Raw genomic sequence first — 17,382 nt, 5'->3', positions numbered from 1 at the left:
GAAAACTTGTTGAAATCCACGAAAAGATGATTAGAACAATTAAGTAGGTTTGACATGATTGCATGGGACTAGGTCTGTATACTTGTAGTTCTCCACAGTTCCAGCAAACAGTTGGGGTTGAAGTTACCAAGTTACCCTGTTCATAGTAGCATCAAGATATCAAACATGTAAGGATAGGTCTGGCAAGATGTGTAAGACTTGGCTGCTGAAAATTACAAGGCAGCTGAGAAAAATCAAGAATTGATAAATGTTTATGGTTTGGAACTCAATATTGTTAACGGGCCGGTTCTCCCCAGATTGATCTGGAATTGGTGCAATCGCAAGTAAAATGATAATAGGTTTTTTTAGTAACTGTCGACAAGCTGGCACTTGAGATGAAAATGCAGAGGAGTTAGAAGAGCCAGAACAGCTTTCACGAAGAACGGAATCAGAAGACAGCAGTCCCTGATTTCAAAGTACAGTAATTGAGACCGTGTGATGAGTAAGACACAGTAGTTCCGGGCACGGAAAAGAGTATAAACAAGTAGGTGTAGAGCGAGCTGACTTGTGACGGAGGGCAAAGGCAGTTCTGTGGAGACAGGATAGGCTTTTGAACAGACATTCCCAGAACAGGTGAACATCTGTATGAAAATAAGTGAGCTCAGTCCCTACTTCTTACCATATATACACATGGATTCCAAATGGATCTTAAAGTGTCAGACGATAAAACTTCACTAGAAAATCCCTGTGACCTTGGGTTAGGGAGAGATTTCTGAGCTGGGACGCCGGAAGCGCTGTGTATGACAGGAACTTTTCATAAGCTCAGCTTTGTCAAAATGAAGCACTTCTGTTCGGCTAGTGACGCTAGTAAGAAGGGAGGGACAGTGCACAGACTCGGGGAGGACATTTGCAGATCACGTGCCTGACACAGGGCTCCTCTGGAAGGTGCACGAAGGCCCCTCAGGGCTCTGAAAGAATTAAACCAGGAACCTGTTTTTTGACCGGTGCTAGAGATGAGCGCCTTCAGGAGAGGCGTGTGGGTGTCGGTCAGAGCTGAGAAGCAGCTCAGCGTCTTGGCCATGAGGGAAATGCCACTGAGCACCACAGTGCGACACCTCCAGACCCTGTTAGAAGGCCTAGGAGGTTTGTGGACGCGTCCCACGTGTTTGTGCAAAGCCAGGGGCTGGTGGCGACAGCCGAGGGCAGAGTTAGGCGGCACAAAAGGCGGGAATGAGCCACTTGACCTGCATCCGGGTTTCTCTTATTGGATGACCAGCGAGTGTCATGGATTCAGCTGGTGGCGGATAGGCAGCTTTAACTGTTTTGCTCTCCCCCCCACCCCCCGCAGCTCGGGGAGCACAGACAGTGAAGAAAGTACGGACTCTGAAGAAGAAGACGGAGCGAAACAAGACTTGTTTGAACCCAGCAGTACCAGTGCGGAGGATAAAATGGAGGTAGACTTGAATGAACGTAAGTCATCTTCTCTTCATCTGTATCAGTCGCCGTGTTAGGAATGTGTTTTTAAACGAGGCGCAGGATGGGAGTTAGGTTGAAACACGGTCTTCTGAGACCCCTTGGAGGTGTAAGTGTCAGGACGGGGCCTGAAGGAAGGAGCAAGTTGTCCCTCTGAGGATGGGGTGTCTCTGGCAGTGTGGACACCCCCCAGTGTGGGTCTGGCTAGACGCACAGCACACGGGGCTGGGGGGGAAGGGCCTGGGTGCCTGGCAGCAGGGGAGAGACCAGAGATACGGAAGACAAGGAAGGGCTGTGCTTGTGGAATCAGGAATGCACTGAACCAGAGGAAACCGCTTCCAGCTGAAACCATGTGAAGCAGGTTCTTCAGAGTGGGTTATGGAGCCCCTAACCCTGAAACGTATCTGGCCTCGGTGCTTACTTGCGTCCTGCTACTCCCTAAGAACTTACGTTTGCTGGCCTTTAACAAATACCTGTTAACTCCCTGAAAGCTCAAATACGTTTTTCTGTGGGTTGATACTGGGGCTTTCCTCAGGGCTGACGGTGCTTCCTGCTCCCCAGGAAGGCCTTCACGGACTCCGTCCTGGAGGCTGAAAGCCAGCTCTGGGCACCGGGTGGGCCTCATCACCCCGGAGCTGGCCAGGGACCGCAGCAGGAACTCCGCCAGCCCCCAGGACAGACGGGAAAATGAGAGCCGTGGGGGAAAGGGGTTCGGCCTCTCTTCTCTCATTGCTTCCCCAGCCCACTGTCTTCAGGAGGAAGAAATGGGCTCTTCTCGCTGTAATTCAGTTCAAGTCTACACGCCTTTGTCACGCTCGGGCTGTGTACTGGGTGTGGCGCACAGACCCTGCGTCCAGGGGTCTAGAGTCTCCTAAGGAAACGGAGAGATCGCGGTAGCCTCTGGGGCGCTCCTCTGGGAAGCTCATCTCTGTGTAGCCCAGCATGGGGTGCGGTGACAGCCCGTGAGCAGACACCTGAGTTCACCTGCAGGGACACATCTCTGAGGAGGTGACACGTCAACAGACCCACGGGTTAGATCCAGCCTCAGCCGGCGGCCAGGGCGGTGAGGCTTCAAGGCTAGAAGTGAGCAGCCACATGAAGGGAGAGATAGAGACGTGGGCGGAAAGGGTCCCAAGCCCAGGATCTCTTGTGCCCACGGAGCTTGGGATGTCCCCGCTGTTCACCAGCCCAGAAGCTCTGGACCGCTGAGGTTAGAGTTGCTTACGGAGTCTTCGTTGGTAGGCACGTTTGGTTAAGTTGGGGCCATCTGTGATTCCCTTCACTTCCTGCCTCTTCCTCCTAGGAGGGTGGGCTGTGCGGTTGGGCTGAACGTTCCAGCCCTCTGACCACAGGCTGCTTCCCCTGGCCACCAGCCCTGTCCTGAACCCCATCCTGAGGCCACCAGTCGTCTCTTCGGCGCACTACTCGTACCGCGGAGGCTCTGGGGGTTTGGGCGTGGTGGTGGTTGGACCCCGAATGTGTTATTTCTTCTCACGTCACCGGGAGCCTTCCTGTTGTGCTGACTGCCCTGGGCTGCAGGGAGGCCACTAAGTATGAAATGGGGCTGTGTCTGGATTGGGAAGCGTTTACAGTGTCTAGTTGATTGCAGTTGGATATCCAACATTCTGCTTTTTCTTTTTAACTTTTTATTTTGGAGCAACTTTGGATTTACAGAAGAGTTGCAGACGTTGATTGTCTAGGGAGCGGCTGTGCACCCTGCCTTCACCCTCTTCCTCCCCGTGTTAGTAGAGTCTTGGTACATTTGTCATTGTGGGAAATCAGCGCGTTCCTTTCTATGTAGCTTTGCGTCCTCGTGTGATTTATCTACCGGGGAGAAAAAATCTTAGAAATGGAAATGAAGGGATTAAAGGAAATGTACCATTTTATAAGATGATAGATGTTATGTTATCACGTTATCCTCCCAAGTGATTGTGCTGTTTGTTTCTGCCAGTGGTGTGTTAGGGTGCCCTGTCCCCCCCCCCCCCCCCCCGGTCATCTCGAGTCTACTTCTGGAAAATGTCTTGGAGTCCCCTGAACTTCTGAAGTATTCTCAAAAGGAGGTTTCTCCCCTTGTTTTAGCGCCCAACTGGTCAGCCAACTTTGATGTCCCCATGGAGACGACCCATGGTGCTCCCTTAGACTCTGTGGGGTCTGATGTCTGGAGCACGGAGGAGCCCATGCCAGCTAAGGAGACGGGCTGGGCGGCTTTCTCAGAGTTCACGGCTTCCCTGAGGTGAGTGCACGCTGGCCAGCTCCCTCCCTTTCCCCAGGAGAACCGGGGCTGGGGTGGCGCCTTGATTTACTCCCGCTAAGGTGGCGCCGTACACAGGGTCCCAGGTCGGCACGGGGGAGCTCGCAGCCCAGCTACGAATTACAAGGAAAGCGGTCTCTGTCCTCCTTCCTTTCATCCAGGATGAGCTGGGGCGCGCAGGAGGCTGGGCACAAGTAGCCCGGGGAGGTGTGGCCCCGGGTGGGGAGTGCTGACTCCTGGGGCTTCTCCAGCCCCACCGAGGTGAAACAGGACTGAGGGGGATTAGGAATGAGGTGGAGCCAAGAACTCCCGACAGGCACCTCTCTGCGGAGCGCTGAAAATGCAGAGTGTTCCATGAATTTGACAGATAACGTGGACTTGTATTTCACTGGGAGCTAGTCTGGCGCCGGAAGGTAAGGGGCCAGACGGGGATATCCGGCTGTCGGTGTGTGGTTTGTAGTATTCTTGGTAACAGCAACCTGGCATTTCATAATTTTCCTGAATAACATTGCCACCATTTGAGTATTAACCGTGGGTTTTAGGTGTTCCTAGGTTCAGTTTGATTTGCTAAACATTGTTTCGTTTGTCTCCACCACCCCATTTGAAAGAGTTTGTTGCTTTCCCTGCTCTGACGAAGCAGTGCTTTTAACTCCTCACCGGTCACGGGCCAGCCAGGGCACAGACGTGAGGGGCCCGTGGTTGCCGTCTCCAGCAAACCCGAGAGCAGAAGTGAGATTTGTGGGAAATGTCTCCCAACGATTGCAGATGATCTCACGGACTTGGCTCTGGCACCGGACGGTCGAGTTTCCACCTCTCGCTCTCTTCTGTCTTTTGTAACTAGGGGATGCGAGCCCTTGGTTCCTGGGAAGGAACCCAGGTTGAAGCAGCCCGCTTCCCTTTACCTGTGCACGGGCCATGTTTCCTCGTTAAGTATCATCAGGCCCTTAGGCAGTTTGGCTCCACATCAGTAGGGATTTTCCTGAAATCGCCGCTGCGAATACACTTGTCGACTCCTGCTGTCCCGGTCCCGGGAACCTGGTCGCGGAGGAGGATGAGAGACTGGTGCCTTTGGAACCTTCCTGCAGACCTCTGTGAAATCCCCGTGCTCCTGCCCTACTGATTTCGCAAGAGATTGACCCGTGCTCACGTGCACCTCGATCTGTCTGTGTCTCTCTCACCGACTGCCCGTGTCGCACCAGCGGGACCAGAGCTGCTTCTCAAATGGTTTTTGTGAATCACGGTAACTGAGGGCTGTTTGCCGTTGCTAACATCTGAATTTTCTCTTTTTCAAAAGTACAAAAGATTCTTTAAGGAGTAATTCTCCGGTGGAAATGGAAACCAGCACTGAGCCGATGGGCCCTCTGACTCCCAGTGTCGCCACGCTGGCCGCGCAGCCGGAAGGTGGGTGTGGCGGGCAGGGCACCGGCTGACACGGGCTGCTGACTGCTCGCTGAGGTTGCTCGTGCTGGGACTGTCTGTGTAGTTTTCTAGATCTAAAGATTTGTTGTCCACATAACAGTTTACTCAGCCAGTCTCGACTCGCAGGCTCAAGGGCTCAGAGGAGTTAGGGAGTTGAGATGGTAGGCCTGTGTTCGCGGGGCAGCTGATGGAAAGAAATTGTGTATTGATTCCAGAACCAGGCATGGTGATTCTGGAAGGCATAAGGGATCTGTTACCAGTTGTTCAGTCCTGTCAGTGTAGAAAAGTGGGACCAGGCCCAGCAAAGAAGACTGTCTTAGCCTGCATGCCTGGTGTGACTGAAATCAGAATTAGATGTGTGTATTTTGCAGCCCGCCTGGTGCCCAGTTTTCTGTCACTTGGGGTCTGCTTTGCTGGAGCACACGTGTGTGTCTTTTAGGATGTAAGACTGTTTATTTTCTTCTTACCTTTATGAACAGCTGAGATGGTCGAGGGTATCCATGACGAGGGTTGTCACGTTCAGACCGCACACGCTGTTCCTTGCCGAGGCTCTGAGCTCTTTTTAACCTGATGCATGGGGCTTGGGAGGTGGAGGCAGGGGAAAGAGAGGCCGGTGAAGGGGGGTGAGGAGTCAGTATGTGGAGGGGAGAAAGAAGGAAATCCTTACAAGAAGAATGGGGCCGGGGTAAGGGGGCCAAGACAAGAACCAAAGGGCCGGAAAGGTAATAAAACCAGTACCTAACGGTTTATCATTCTTCTAAGCATTTTATGTAGATGAGCCCATTTTCTCTCTCAGTTCTTCAGGTGGGTTTAGTTAGCTTCATTTTATGGATAAGAAAACTTGCTCTAGAGTGGAATAGCCAGTGAGTGGTAGCCTGGGGTCTACAGTCAGGGTGCGTGCCTTCAGAGCCCAGGCTTCTGACCGGTCCAGCATATGGCTCCCTATTACAGAACAAAGAAATAATCCACAAGGACCCATAAGAAAGTAATTAAAAAAAAAGAGGACCCAAGTGGGACCGAACTGAAAGGAAAAGGACGAATGAGAATAGGACCCCGAATGCACTGTAAGCGCAGTACTTGTGGGGTGAAGTGGGGGCTAGAACACATCCGCCTGCCCGCTGCGCCCTGGGCTGGGGCCTGGAACCCCAGAATGGGAAGACCGGCTGGGAGCAGTCGGAGTGTGGGTAGACTCCGAGCTGGGAAGGCTGGAGGGGCCCCCTGGTCCTGTGCGGAAGAAAACCTGTGGCAAGTGGGCATTTTTAAGAAGCCCGTGCCCATTAAGAAGTGGCCGAGGCGGCACCCAGCGAGCCGTCTCTCTCCCCTTCAAGCAGGAGGTGGAACGCCGGGTGGATGGGTCCGCGCGGAAAGGGAGGCACAGTTCTTGTCGGTTCTGGTCCGTGTCACCGTCCGCCCTGTGTCCTGTTGCAGCGCCAGCCAGTGTGGCCATGGAAGCCAGCTCTGACGGCGAGGAGGATGCGGAGAGCACAGACAAGGTAACTGAGACAGTGATGAATGGCGGCATGAAGGAAACTCTCAGCCTCACTGTCGATGCCAAGACAGAAACCGCAGTCTTCAAAAGGTAACCAGGGCCAGATCCTGCTGGCGGCTTCAGGTGTTTGGTGGGGGTGGGGGTGGGGGTGGGGGGAGGGGAGCCTCGAGTATTAACGTCTTTAATTTGATTCCGATGTGGGTTCAGGCATTAGCCTGACATCGTTCAGCGTCTCCGTTCAGCCCCATGGATCTGAATGAAGACAGGGAGAGTTTGGGGTCCCCGAGTGCCTTTCCCCTCTTTCTAGCACTCAGACTGTAGATTAAGTCTAGTGAGTTCAAACTGCAGGAGAATTCAAAACGGACACGTCTGCAGCCGCGTGAAAACTGGCCCATTGAAAGCAGGGTCACTGCCCAGACGTGATGCAGTTAGTAGAGCTCAGCAGCAGAAAGAGAGCCTGAGCAGTCTGCTGGGAAGTTAACCTCACTTCTAAATGCATGGCTCGAAGAAGGACTCCCGCTGGCAACTAGGAACATAGCCCCGAAGGAGCAGCGACAGCACTTTTGGCGGAGTTGGGGCTGCGGCAGGGTCGGCAGAGCCCTGTGGGGCAGGGGAGGTCGCGGCCCAGCCTGCGGGGAGGCCCTGGCGAAACACAGCCAGCACGGGAGCATGGATTCCCCGTGGGGGGGCGCAGAGGCATGAGACTCCAAAGTTAAAAGCTAGCAAACCGAGTCCAGCAGGGTGCCCTGGAGCCGCGCGGAGGACGAGCGCGGTGCAGGTGAGGGTTAGGTGACCCGGGGAAGTGTGCCGAGGCTGAGTCACAGACCTGGCAGGATGAAAATCATGTGGACCTTGGGTAGATGGAATATTTGATTTGGACCCAGGTGACCTGGGGAAACACGTGCTGAGGGTGAGTCACAGACCCGGCAGGAAAAAATCATTTGGACATTGGGTTGATGGAATATTTGGGTAGAGGAACATTTGATGAAAATGAAAGCCATTTGCGACTTTTTGGCCGTCGAGGAATAGAAAGGAGCTCTTTGAAACTCTCAAGGTGTGTTCTGAAAACCTGTAGTGGACTTGATTCTCCTCAGCGAAGCACGAGAATTACGCCCCTCCAAGATGAGCCCCAGACAGTGGGGCGCGCCTGTAGCCCCTGCGCTTCGGCCCTGGCAGCCGTTCCAGCCCGCACTGCCGCAGTGAAACTGAGTCAGAGGCATAGAGATTTGAAAGACTAAAATGGTTCTTGCTTGTTTGTAGATTAGGATTTTCTACACAAAGAATTCAGACAGATTCATGAACAAGTACCCGAATTACTAGGGAGGTTTAGCAGTATAAACCGATAAGACAGGGACTAGATGCCCCCCCCAAACTAAAATGTTAAGCCTCATCTGTAAAATTGAAAAGCATGGTAAAGACCTAAATAAGAGAAATGTGCCATCTTTGTTAATGAGAAGATATCTGTGGCATTAAAAAAAAAAGATTTTATTTATTTACTTATTTAACAGAGATCACAAGTAGGCAGAGAGGCAGAAGGGGGTGGTGGAGAAGCAGGCCCCCCGCTGAGCAGAGAGCCTGATGCAGGGCTCGATCCCAGGACCCTGGGATCATGACCTGAGCCGAAGGCAAAGGCTTTAACCCACTGAGCCATCCAGGTGCCTCACTTGCCATTTTTTAAACAAATTAATGATAAAATGAATACATTGTAATCAGAATCCCAGTGGAGCTTTTCATGATGAAGAGGTTGATGGTGAGATTCATGAAGAAGACCATAGAGCCAGAAATAACCAGGGTCATTTTGAAGAAGGAAGGGAGGGAGGCATCACCAGGTGAGATTTCACGGGCATGGTGTGCGGGTAGACCCCACATTTACAGGAACTCGGTGCTAGAATGGTGTTACAGTAAGAGGACAGACTGAGAAATAGTGATTACCCGTGTCAGAGAAAAACAAAACTACATCTGTCTCAACATAAATGTGAAAGGCAAAACTACCACTTCGAGAAGAAAACATGAGAGCGTATCTTTATAATTTGGGGGCTAGAGGGGTTTTTTAACCATAAAAAAGCCAAACCGTAAAGGGAAAGTTTGATGAATTTTCTTTAATTCCTGGTCTTCTAAATGAAAAAATGGAAAGACCCACCATTACCTTCAAAGGAAGATTCAGGAACAGAATATAGGAAGAACCTAATATCAAGAAGAAAAAGACAAGCTAATAGTAAGTTTTAAATGGACAAAGGACACAAGCCATTATATGTGGCAGAAAACAAGGAGCAGGCCTGCTCCAGAGCGGGCCAGCCTTGTAAGTAAACGGGGTGTGCCGTTCGCGGTAATGAGTCCGTGCTGTTCGGCTCACAGTCGTCTGCTCATTCCTACCTCAGTTGTTGCAGAAAGTAGAGAAAGTGCACAACCTGCTAGATCTTTCTATGAGGGCGTGCAGTCTTGATTCCAGATCTTTCTATGAGGGCGTGCAGTCTTGATTCCAGAACCAGGTAAGATGATTACGGAAACCGGTCAGCTCATACCACGTACGAGCAAACTAAATGAAGAAATCCTGTAAAAAATACTTGCTCACCAGGTGCAGTAGCATATTAAAATCAATTCACAGCAAGTTAGGGTTTTCCCTGGACTGTCAGGAAAAACGTCATTTATGATGTGTTAACAGACTGAGGAGAAATCCTACGAGGTTTTTGAAGACACTTTTGATAATGTTCCATACCCATATATGGTTGAAACTGAGCAAAACAGGGGCAGCTGGGTGGCTCAGTGAGTTAAGGGTCCAACTCTTGGTTTCGGCTCAGGTCATGATCTCTCAGATAATTAAAATCTTAAACACACACACAAAGCTGAGTGAAACAGGAACAGAAATGAATTTCCTTAACTTGGCGAAAGTTAAATACGAAAATACTAAAGCAGAACCTCTACGTAATGAGGAAGTCGCCGGCGCCGGCACGTTCAGGTAAGGAACAAGTCAGACGGTCCGTTGTAGCTGGTACCGTGTTGTCCTGGACGGTGTCTGAGGAGAGAAGAACAGGGCAGGTGAAGATTCGAGAGGAAGGGATAATAATGATCACCTGCCAGCAAGTCAGTAGCAACTTCTGTTCAGAAGAGTTCAGCGGAGCTGCTGGGGGACAGACCCATTTGAAGCACCAGTAGCCTTTCTCCTGTTGGTCACGAGCGACTAGGATGTATGACGAAAGGCAGAGGACCAGTCATAAAGGACCTCAAACTTAAGAAAATGCCTAAATAATTAAACCCACATATCGAGAGAGAAAACGTGAAAGTGCTAATCAAAGCAGTCCCAGAAGAAGAGTAGTCACGGCGCGTGGGCCGCTCAGTTCGGCGTCTGCCCACGGCTCAGGTCAGCAGAGCAGGGAGCCTGCTTCTCCCTCTCCCTCTGCCTGCCGCTCCCCGTTCGTGCTTTCTCTTTCTCTTCTGTCAAATAAATAGAAAATGTTTAAAGCTTTAAAGCAGAGTAGTCCCATGGAGGCCATAGTGGCAGGAGCGGCGGCTCTGTGCAGAGGGCCGTCCTAAGGTGGAGTTGGGAGGCTCACGACATGGGGCGCTGTGCCATCGACACCAGAAACATGGATCTGAGTTACAGAGATAAGTCCTATGACGTGTGCAATTCAGAGCCGTTCCTGTCCCTCGGAATACACATACATCATGACTGTCCATTTTCATTTTCTAAGAATGAAAGTAACACGTAGGAAGCACGTAGTTGCTTTCAGGGAGAGGGCGTGGAGAGCGGGGATAAAGAATAAGGAAACAGGTGACTTGGGTTGTCAGCAGATCTTTTTTCTCCTTATAAATTGCCTAGACCCATCGGAAAGCCACCCAGAAATCATCCTGCAGTTAGGTTTTTCATAAGCAAATCCAGGACAGGGCTCCGCTTTCAGAAGGATGGCCCTTCCCGGAGGGAGCCTCCAGCTGCCCTTGAGCTGGTCCTCGTGCTGCCTTGATTGTGTCAGAATGGGAAGTGCAGACAGGGTAGAGGACGGTCTGCCCTTACAGCCCACAGCCAACAATCCAAAACGTTTGCTGCTTGTCTTTCTCTGCCGGGGGCCACCAGAGGGCAGATAACCCTTCCTACACCTTGCTTGCCCCCTTGGGATCCTGCCTGCCACCGTTCTCGGCTCTCTTCCTGCTCGTGCCGTACTTCCCACCGCTGTCAGAGGGCAGCTCAGGGAGGAGCTCGGTCCTGGTGCAGGCCCCGGTTCCCTGCCCCTGCGGCGGGAACAGCAAGCCTGATGGGGTCACTCCTGCTGACTTTGGATGCTGGGCTGGGCCCGCGGGCAAGAAGCCGTGACTAAAGACTCGTTCCTTCAAACAGGTTCCTTTGCCATCTCCTCCGAGTCTGCAGTTCTGCGTATGCGCAGTCGCGGGCGTAGTAGCCCCCACATCCCTCATTTGTAGGAGTATTCTGAAACTCTTGTACATTTCTTTTTCTGTTTTGCACACTTGGCTTCAGAGTGTTGAAATCCTATCGGTATGTACAGTGATGCGGGCCGCTCTTCATCAGACACCAGCTGCATTACATCGTCCCTCTGGTTCCCTCTCGTGTGTGACCCTTGCCTTTCGTGATTTCCCCGTCACTGTCTGTGGTCCCTGTGGCCCCTCCCCTGCGCATGCTCGGCCCCAGGGCTTTACTCCATGGCCGCCATGACTTCCAGGGTCATTTGCATGCGCCTTCATCCTCCACGGGTGCCGCCCCCCCGGGGTGTCTGACGCTCCCTGTCCCCCTCTTTACTGCAGTGAGGAAGGAAAACTGTCTACCTCTCAAGATGCTGCTTGTAAAGATGTCGAGGAGAGCCCTGAGACGGCAGAGGCGAAGTCTGTGGGCCCCCGGCCCCCCAGCAGTACCCCAGAGCAGAGGTAACTCGCCAGATGTGCCCAGGCCCTACTCCGCCTGTGGCTTGTCTCCCGGGAGCTGGGAGGGAAGTCTGCACCGGGGCGGGGGAGCAGGGGAGCTGGGAGGGGGTCGTCCCCCGTGTCCTTGGCGATCACTTCCTCAGCACAGGCCACGTCTAGGCAAGGTGCCTGAGCCAAGAGCTCACCCCAGTTTACCTCCTTACTCCAAAGCCAAAAACTGGGTTTTGGAGATTCGGCAACATCGCTGGCTCTTTAAGAAGCTACTCAGAGCGGAGGGAAGGCCCTGCGGCGCCGGCGCACCTGCCCCCACACACACAGGCTCTGAAGAGGGGCTAAGTTGAGGCCGGTGTTGAGCCGCCCAGGATGGGGGCCCCCAGCCTGCAACAGCCACCGTCTCACGGGGCCCCCGAGGTCACCAGCCGCCGGCCACAAACAACGCCTGGTACCCCTTTTCCCACGCGCACATGCGTCATGCGCACGTGACACACGGGGAGAGCTTTCCCAGAGACCCTTTTATAGATGGAGCCGGCTGGTCTCAACTCGCAGGCGGTCCCCTGTGGTTTCTTGTGTGCAGAGTTTGTCTTGGTTAAGTGTGAGGGCCGCACTGCCAGAGCCGAGTGATTAGGAACGTGGTGTTTGCTCTCTGGCCGCCTGTTGCTTAGACTGAGCCGGTGGTCCGAAGGGATAAGCCAAGCCGGAGCCTCTGCCCCGAGGGCTGGCACCCCAGCCCGTGGGCACGGCCTCGCAGGTAGAGCAAGGGCGGCACCATCGCTCCGGAGCTCGCGCCTGAAGATGAGGATTTGCCCTTGGACCACAAGGAACTGTGCTCAGCACTTCCCAGAGTTTCCTTTTTTGTTCTGTATATGTCTAAGTTGGTGCATTCCTTCTGTAAGGAATAAAGTAACCTGTAAAGCCATTTCAGAGAAGTTACACTTTCCCTCTCAGCAGACCCCCACCCCCAAATCTTTCCCTTTGGGGGGCGGCGACGTAACCAGTGGGAACCAGCAGGGGGTGCCCTCTGTTCACCGGTCGGCCGACCTCAAACCCTGCTTCTGTTTCTCGTGGCAATTACAGCCAGAATGAAGGGTTTGCTTCTGTGATTTTAAAAAAAAAAAAAAAACCTTCTTGGCGTGTAAAGCAAATTAATGATAAGAGCTGTTTGAGCATGTTGGCTCTGGTGAGGGCTCCGGGAGGAGGAGTCATGGGGACACCCCAGCCTTGAGGGCTCCAGCCCCGGCTGTGCTTCGGAGTGTTCTGGGCAAGTCACCTTTCGCCCGGGGTTGTCAGTGGATGTTTTTTCAAAGGTATCTTGTAGGATCTTACTCCCAGTTACGTCATCTCCTAACTTCCGCCTACGAATTCCCTTTGTATTGAGAACTGCTTCGAAGGCAGGACTGTCAGGTCTGTTCCAAGTTGGAGTTGCTGCACGAGTCTCTGCATTTCTCGGGCGTGAGCGATACAGGAGGCTCTGGAACCATTTCCTTGGCTCTCTAGAGGGCAGAATTCCGCACTTCGGGGCAGCCTGCTGGCTCCTCTACCCGCCTGGAGACACTGGCACGAAGAGCCCTGCCTCTCGGTCTGCTGGACTGAGGTGGGGGGGCGGGGGGATGGACACAGCCGGGGACAAAGACGAGGGCATCGCTTGTGTCCACACATTCCTCGTCTGTCCTTCCTCCCCCCGACACGCGGGAGTGTGGCAGCCGTGGTGGAGGCCCACGGGGGGGAGCAGTTGCCGACACCCTCACACGGTGGAGGGCGTGTAGAAAGGCGCTGCTGAGGAGTCGGGGAGCCTCACGGGCGATCGGGAGTCCCGCTTAGACGGGCCGGCGGCGGCGGCGGGCTGCTCGGATGGTGCACTGAGCTGCCGGGGTGGCGGGGAGAAGGTAAGTGGTCCGGCATGTCCCGTCTGTCCTAAGAGCGATGTTCGGGAGGCAGAGAGAGCCATTGGGACTTGGCAGACACACTCTTCCCCGCATGGTTCCCGTCACAGCCAGGCTGTCATGAGCCCTTGGGGTAGCAGACGCGCAGTGCTGTACTGAGTGACTGTCACGGCCACGGACTTTAACGTTCTACTGCCACGCGCCGAGCACGTGCGGTACCTGTGCTGGCCGGTGTGCCGGGCCCTCGGCACCAGTCACGCACTCGGCCACTTTCAGTGGGGCTTGTTGTCCCCCGTGCAGAGGCGGAGGCGCTGCGCTGGGGGAGGGGAGAAAGTGCTCTTGAGACCGGCAGCTTGTGGGCAGTGATGGTGGCATCTGTACCCGGTGTGTCTGCTGGCAGAGCCCCGGTCCCCCTGGCTCTCAGACACCGTGATTGGAAGCAGAGAGCGTTGCCGTGGAGCCAGCTTTCTGGCAGGTGTCTGAAGCCTCGGGCTTGTGAGTTGCGAGCCAGTCCAGAAGCATCTCTAAGCGCCCTTTCCCGAGCCTGCTTTGTAAACTCTGGAAAAGCTGCCAAGACTGTCTTCCGTGTTTCGGCTGGAAGGTCGAATTTGTTTAGCTGCCACCGTACTGCTCATCTAGCGTTTCCTCTTTCTTTCGAGGGCGAGGGAGGGAGGGAGGGAGAGCACACACTGGGGTGGGAGCAGAGGGGGAGGGAGAATCTTAAGCTCCTGACACAGGGCTCGATCTCAGGACCCTGAGATCATGACCTGAGTCAAAATGGGGAGTCGAAGGCTTAACCGACTGAGCCCCCCAGGCACCCCTACCGTGCCCTCCTCTGTGCTCCCTGCGTCGGCCCTAATAACACTTGCCTGGTGGGAGCACGTCGTTCACACCTGGTTTCAGGAGCTGGCCCTGTTCCCAAGCCTTTTGTTGTCCTCTACAGTAGAAGAATCCTGCTTATTCGAGTGAATTTTTATGTGGATTCCAATACACGGAACAAATAAAAAGCTCTTTGAAGGAGGGATTGAGCACGTGGCGCGTGACAGGTCTGGGAGCAGCCGTCTAAAAACCGCTGACCCGCCTGCATCCGTGCTTCTAAGGCGCCAAGGGGTCGTTTCCCGGAGCCCGGCTCTGCCGCAGCCTCGCTAACTCGCCGAGTGCCTGCGCCGCAGCCAGCCGAAGCTCGGAAGCCGGTAGAGCTCCTGGCGTTTCCTGGAGGTTTCCGGTCCTCGGATTTGTGAGGCCTCCCGGGAAGTGGCTCCTGAGGGCCAGGCTTTGGGCTGGACTTTGGAGAACAATATTAAAATGAACGTTCCTGCCCTCAGGGACCTAAACCACGTTCGTTTCTCCTTTAAGTGCCTCAAATGTGTGTCTCTTCCTCCGCAGGACTGACCAGCCAAGCGTGCCAGGCGACACGTCCGTCAACGGCCCTGTATGATGAGTGACCCCTGCTTGCTGCTGACTGAGGACCGCAGGCCGCCCCCGCTCGGGGCCTCTGGAGACCTCCCCGGAGCCCGCCAGGCCTACACTGCTGCACTCACTCTGCGAGGGATCAGGACCAGCAAACCTTTCTGTTCCGGACCCTGGGACACTGTACAGAGAAGTCCAGAAGTGTAGAAATACTGCACATTGACAGATGCCGAGAATTTTTGCGTATGTTTATATTGTATTGTTCTAAATAATGGGTAGCCTGTGAAATCAGAACGTGCTGCCCATGTAATAATAGTCGTAATACTAGAGTTAAAATGGCTGTAAGAATAGTTTTATAAAAGTGAATACACAGATCTATTGTATTTGAAACATAACTATTTGACAATTATTAGTGTGACCAAAGTATTAGGCAGTTTTCATACATTTTTCACCTTGTACAAAATTCTGAATTCATTTCTCTTCCAGGCCGGCAAGGAGTTATAGGGTTGAAATGCCCTCTAAGTGTTATTTTGGTTGTTCTAACTTACAAACGTGATTTTGAATAAGAAATATTTGGTGTTCTTTTTATAACCAGTTTTTGATTGGTAACTGTTTTCTGTATTGTTTTAAACGGATCAAAAAATGTAAGTCTGTTGGTAGAGATTAAGTATTTATTGCTACAACTTAGTTGATAAAGTGATGTTCTTGTGAAGCCATATGTTCTGTTAAAGTCTTGTTTGCTTGAAATGGTTATTCCTGCAGGTGAAACACTAGACTATTGGAGTGTACATGGCTGGTGGTTTGAGTTATTTTGTTTTTCGTTTTTCGTTTTTGTTTTTTGTTTTGTTTGGGTAGTTCCTTTGCCTTTTAACCCATTCACCAAAATTTACCTTGTTAACAAGCATCACCAATGAGCATTTCTGAGCAGTTTGCATATTTAACAGCCTACACCGACCAGGCAGGCCAGTGGAGGGATGCTCGTGCTGCGGGCGTGCGTTTCCACCTCGAAATCCGAACCTGGCGCCCAAGCATGGGGATTGTCTCCTGTACCTTGTGAGGTTTCCACGCATAAACCCTAAACCAGTGTATTTTTTTAGAACTGGTTTGTGTATATATATAGTGATTATGGATACTAATTCAATGTAATTTATAATTTTCTATGTCAATATAAAAATACATCGCCGCCTTCCCAAACAGCCGAAGCAATATAGCGTATATTGCCATATCGTCCGGGGAAAGGGTTCAATTTCTTCACCTCTTGCATTTTTAGATGCAGATCAGGTTTTCATTTCTGTAATAGAAGACTATTCACGTATTTTTACATCATTTGTTTGTCCTGACCAGTATTTAAAACCAAAAGGATATTCTGAATAATGGCCAACGATTTTTTTAGAACTAGCATCCCAAGCAGCGTGCCTAAACATTACATTGCATATGGAAATAAAAAAAGAATCAAATGTTTAATGCCTTATTTCTTATTTACTTTTCCATTGTAAATGGTGTAGAAGTTGTGTGAGGGCCTCCCGAGGCTGACCTAGCCCTCCAGGACGGTGGAGTCAGCGGTGCGCCCTGGGACGGACGGCACGGGCGCCTCACTTGGCCTTTGCGCGCCTCCTCAGGAACCCTTTCTGTTGGGAGCTCCTCCCAGAAGAGACTGTCCTCGTTGCATCCTCCTCTAGAACCTAGCGCTACCTGCGGACAGGGCTCCTTTCGCTGGCCTCAAGGATGCGGACTCTGTGACACGGGACCTCGGGGACCACCGATGGCAGATACACTCTTGTCTCGCCTGGTGGAGAGCCTTGCTGGCCCCCGCCGGGGATGGCACCCGCTGCCTCGGCGCCGGTCGGATTTCGCTGGCTTCTCCACCACCCCCCCCCCCCCCGGGTAACACAGCGTCCTGTGTCATCCCAGGCACCTGAGGTCTGTCTTTGGAGCAGTGTTTTATTTAGCTCGTCTTCTGGGGCGGGGAAAGGTCACAAGGGTGCAAAGAAGAAAGTCGGCGGTGGGTGTCCAGCCAGGGGCCAAGAGCACGTATACGCGCATTTAGTCTCGACTTCCGTTTCCGTGTGTCGGTCATACAGAACCGCGAGACCGGCCCACGTCTACAGTGCAGCACCTGTATTAAAAGTAACTACAGCGAAAATAAAGCCTGATTCGTTGTTTCTAGAAATCTTCTCTTGTACCTTGCGTGGGCTTTCATGACCAGACAAGGTATGTGGGGGCACCACTGATTTTCTTTTTTTTTTTTCACTTTTTTTTTTTTTTAATTCAATGTAATAAATCTACAGTGTATTACTAGTTCCGGAAGTGGAGCTCAGTGACTTATCAGTAGCGTACGACATCCAGTGCTCATGACATCACGTGCCCGCCTTCCTGCCCATCACCCAGTCACACCAGCCCCACCCGACTCCCCTCCAGCGGCCCTCAGTTTGTTTCCTAGAGTTGAGTCTCTTATGGTTTGTCTCTCTGATTTCATCTTGCTTTATTTTTCCCTCTCTTCTCCTATGCTCCTCTGTTTTGTTTCTTAAATTCCACAGATGACTGAGATCCTACGATCGTTAGTCTTTCTCTGACTTACTGCACGTAGCGTAACACCCTCTGGTTCCCTGCAC

At 52.5% G+C, this 17,382-nt stretch overlaps 1 protein-coding gene across 16 annotated transcripts in view; it reads left to right on the top strand.

Annotated features, from left to right (window-relative positions):
• PPP6R3 (protein phosphatase 6 regulatory subunit 3) overlaps positions 1-16,231 on the top strand; it is a 140,087-nt gene extending 123,856 nt beyond the window's left edge. For 11 of the 16 annotated variants that reach the window (XM_046014883.1, XM_046014884.1, XM_046014885.1 and 8 more), the window contains 7 exons: positions 1,328-1,449; positions 3,532-3,685; positions 4,998-5,104; positions 6,551-6,701; positions 11,080-11,097; positions 11,364-11,483; positions 14,747-16,231. In XM_046014883.1, coding sequence (XP_045870839.1) covers positions 1,328-1,449; positions 3,532-3,685; positions 4,998-5,104; positions 6,551-6,701; positions 11,080-11,097; positions 11,364-11,483; positions 14,747-14,798 — 724 coding nt within the window. In that variant the 3' untranslated portion in view covers positions 14,799-16,231. The remainder of the gene's footprint in view (positions 1-1,327; positions 1,450-3,531; positions 3,686-4,997; positions 5,105-6,550; positions 6,702-11,079; positions 11,098-11,363; positions 11,484-14,746) is intronic. The other 5 variants (XM_046014896.1, XM_046014894.1, XM_046014892.1 and 2 more) reach the window with 1 other exon arrangement.
• The last annotated feature ends 1,151 nt before the right edge of the window (positions 16,232-17,382 follow it).

This window comes from Meles meles, chromosome 8 (genome assembly GCF_922984935.1).
Source record: "Meles meles chromosome 8, mMelMel3.1 paternal haplotype, whole genome shotgun sequence".
NCBI lineage: Eukaryota > Metazoa > Chordata > Mammalia > Carnivora > Mustelidae > Meles > Meles meles.
This window is presented reverse-complemented; position numbering and strand designations above follow the sequence as displayed.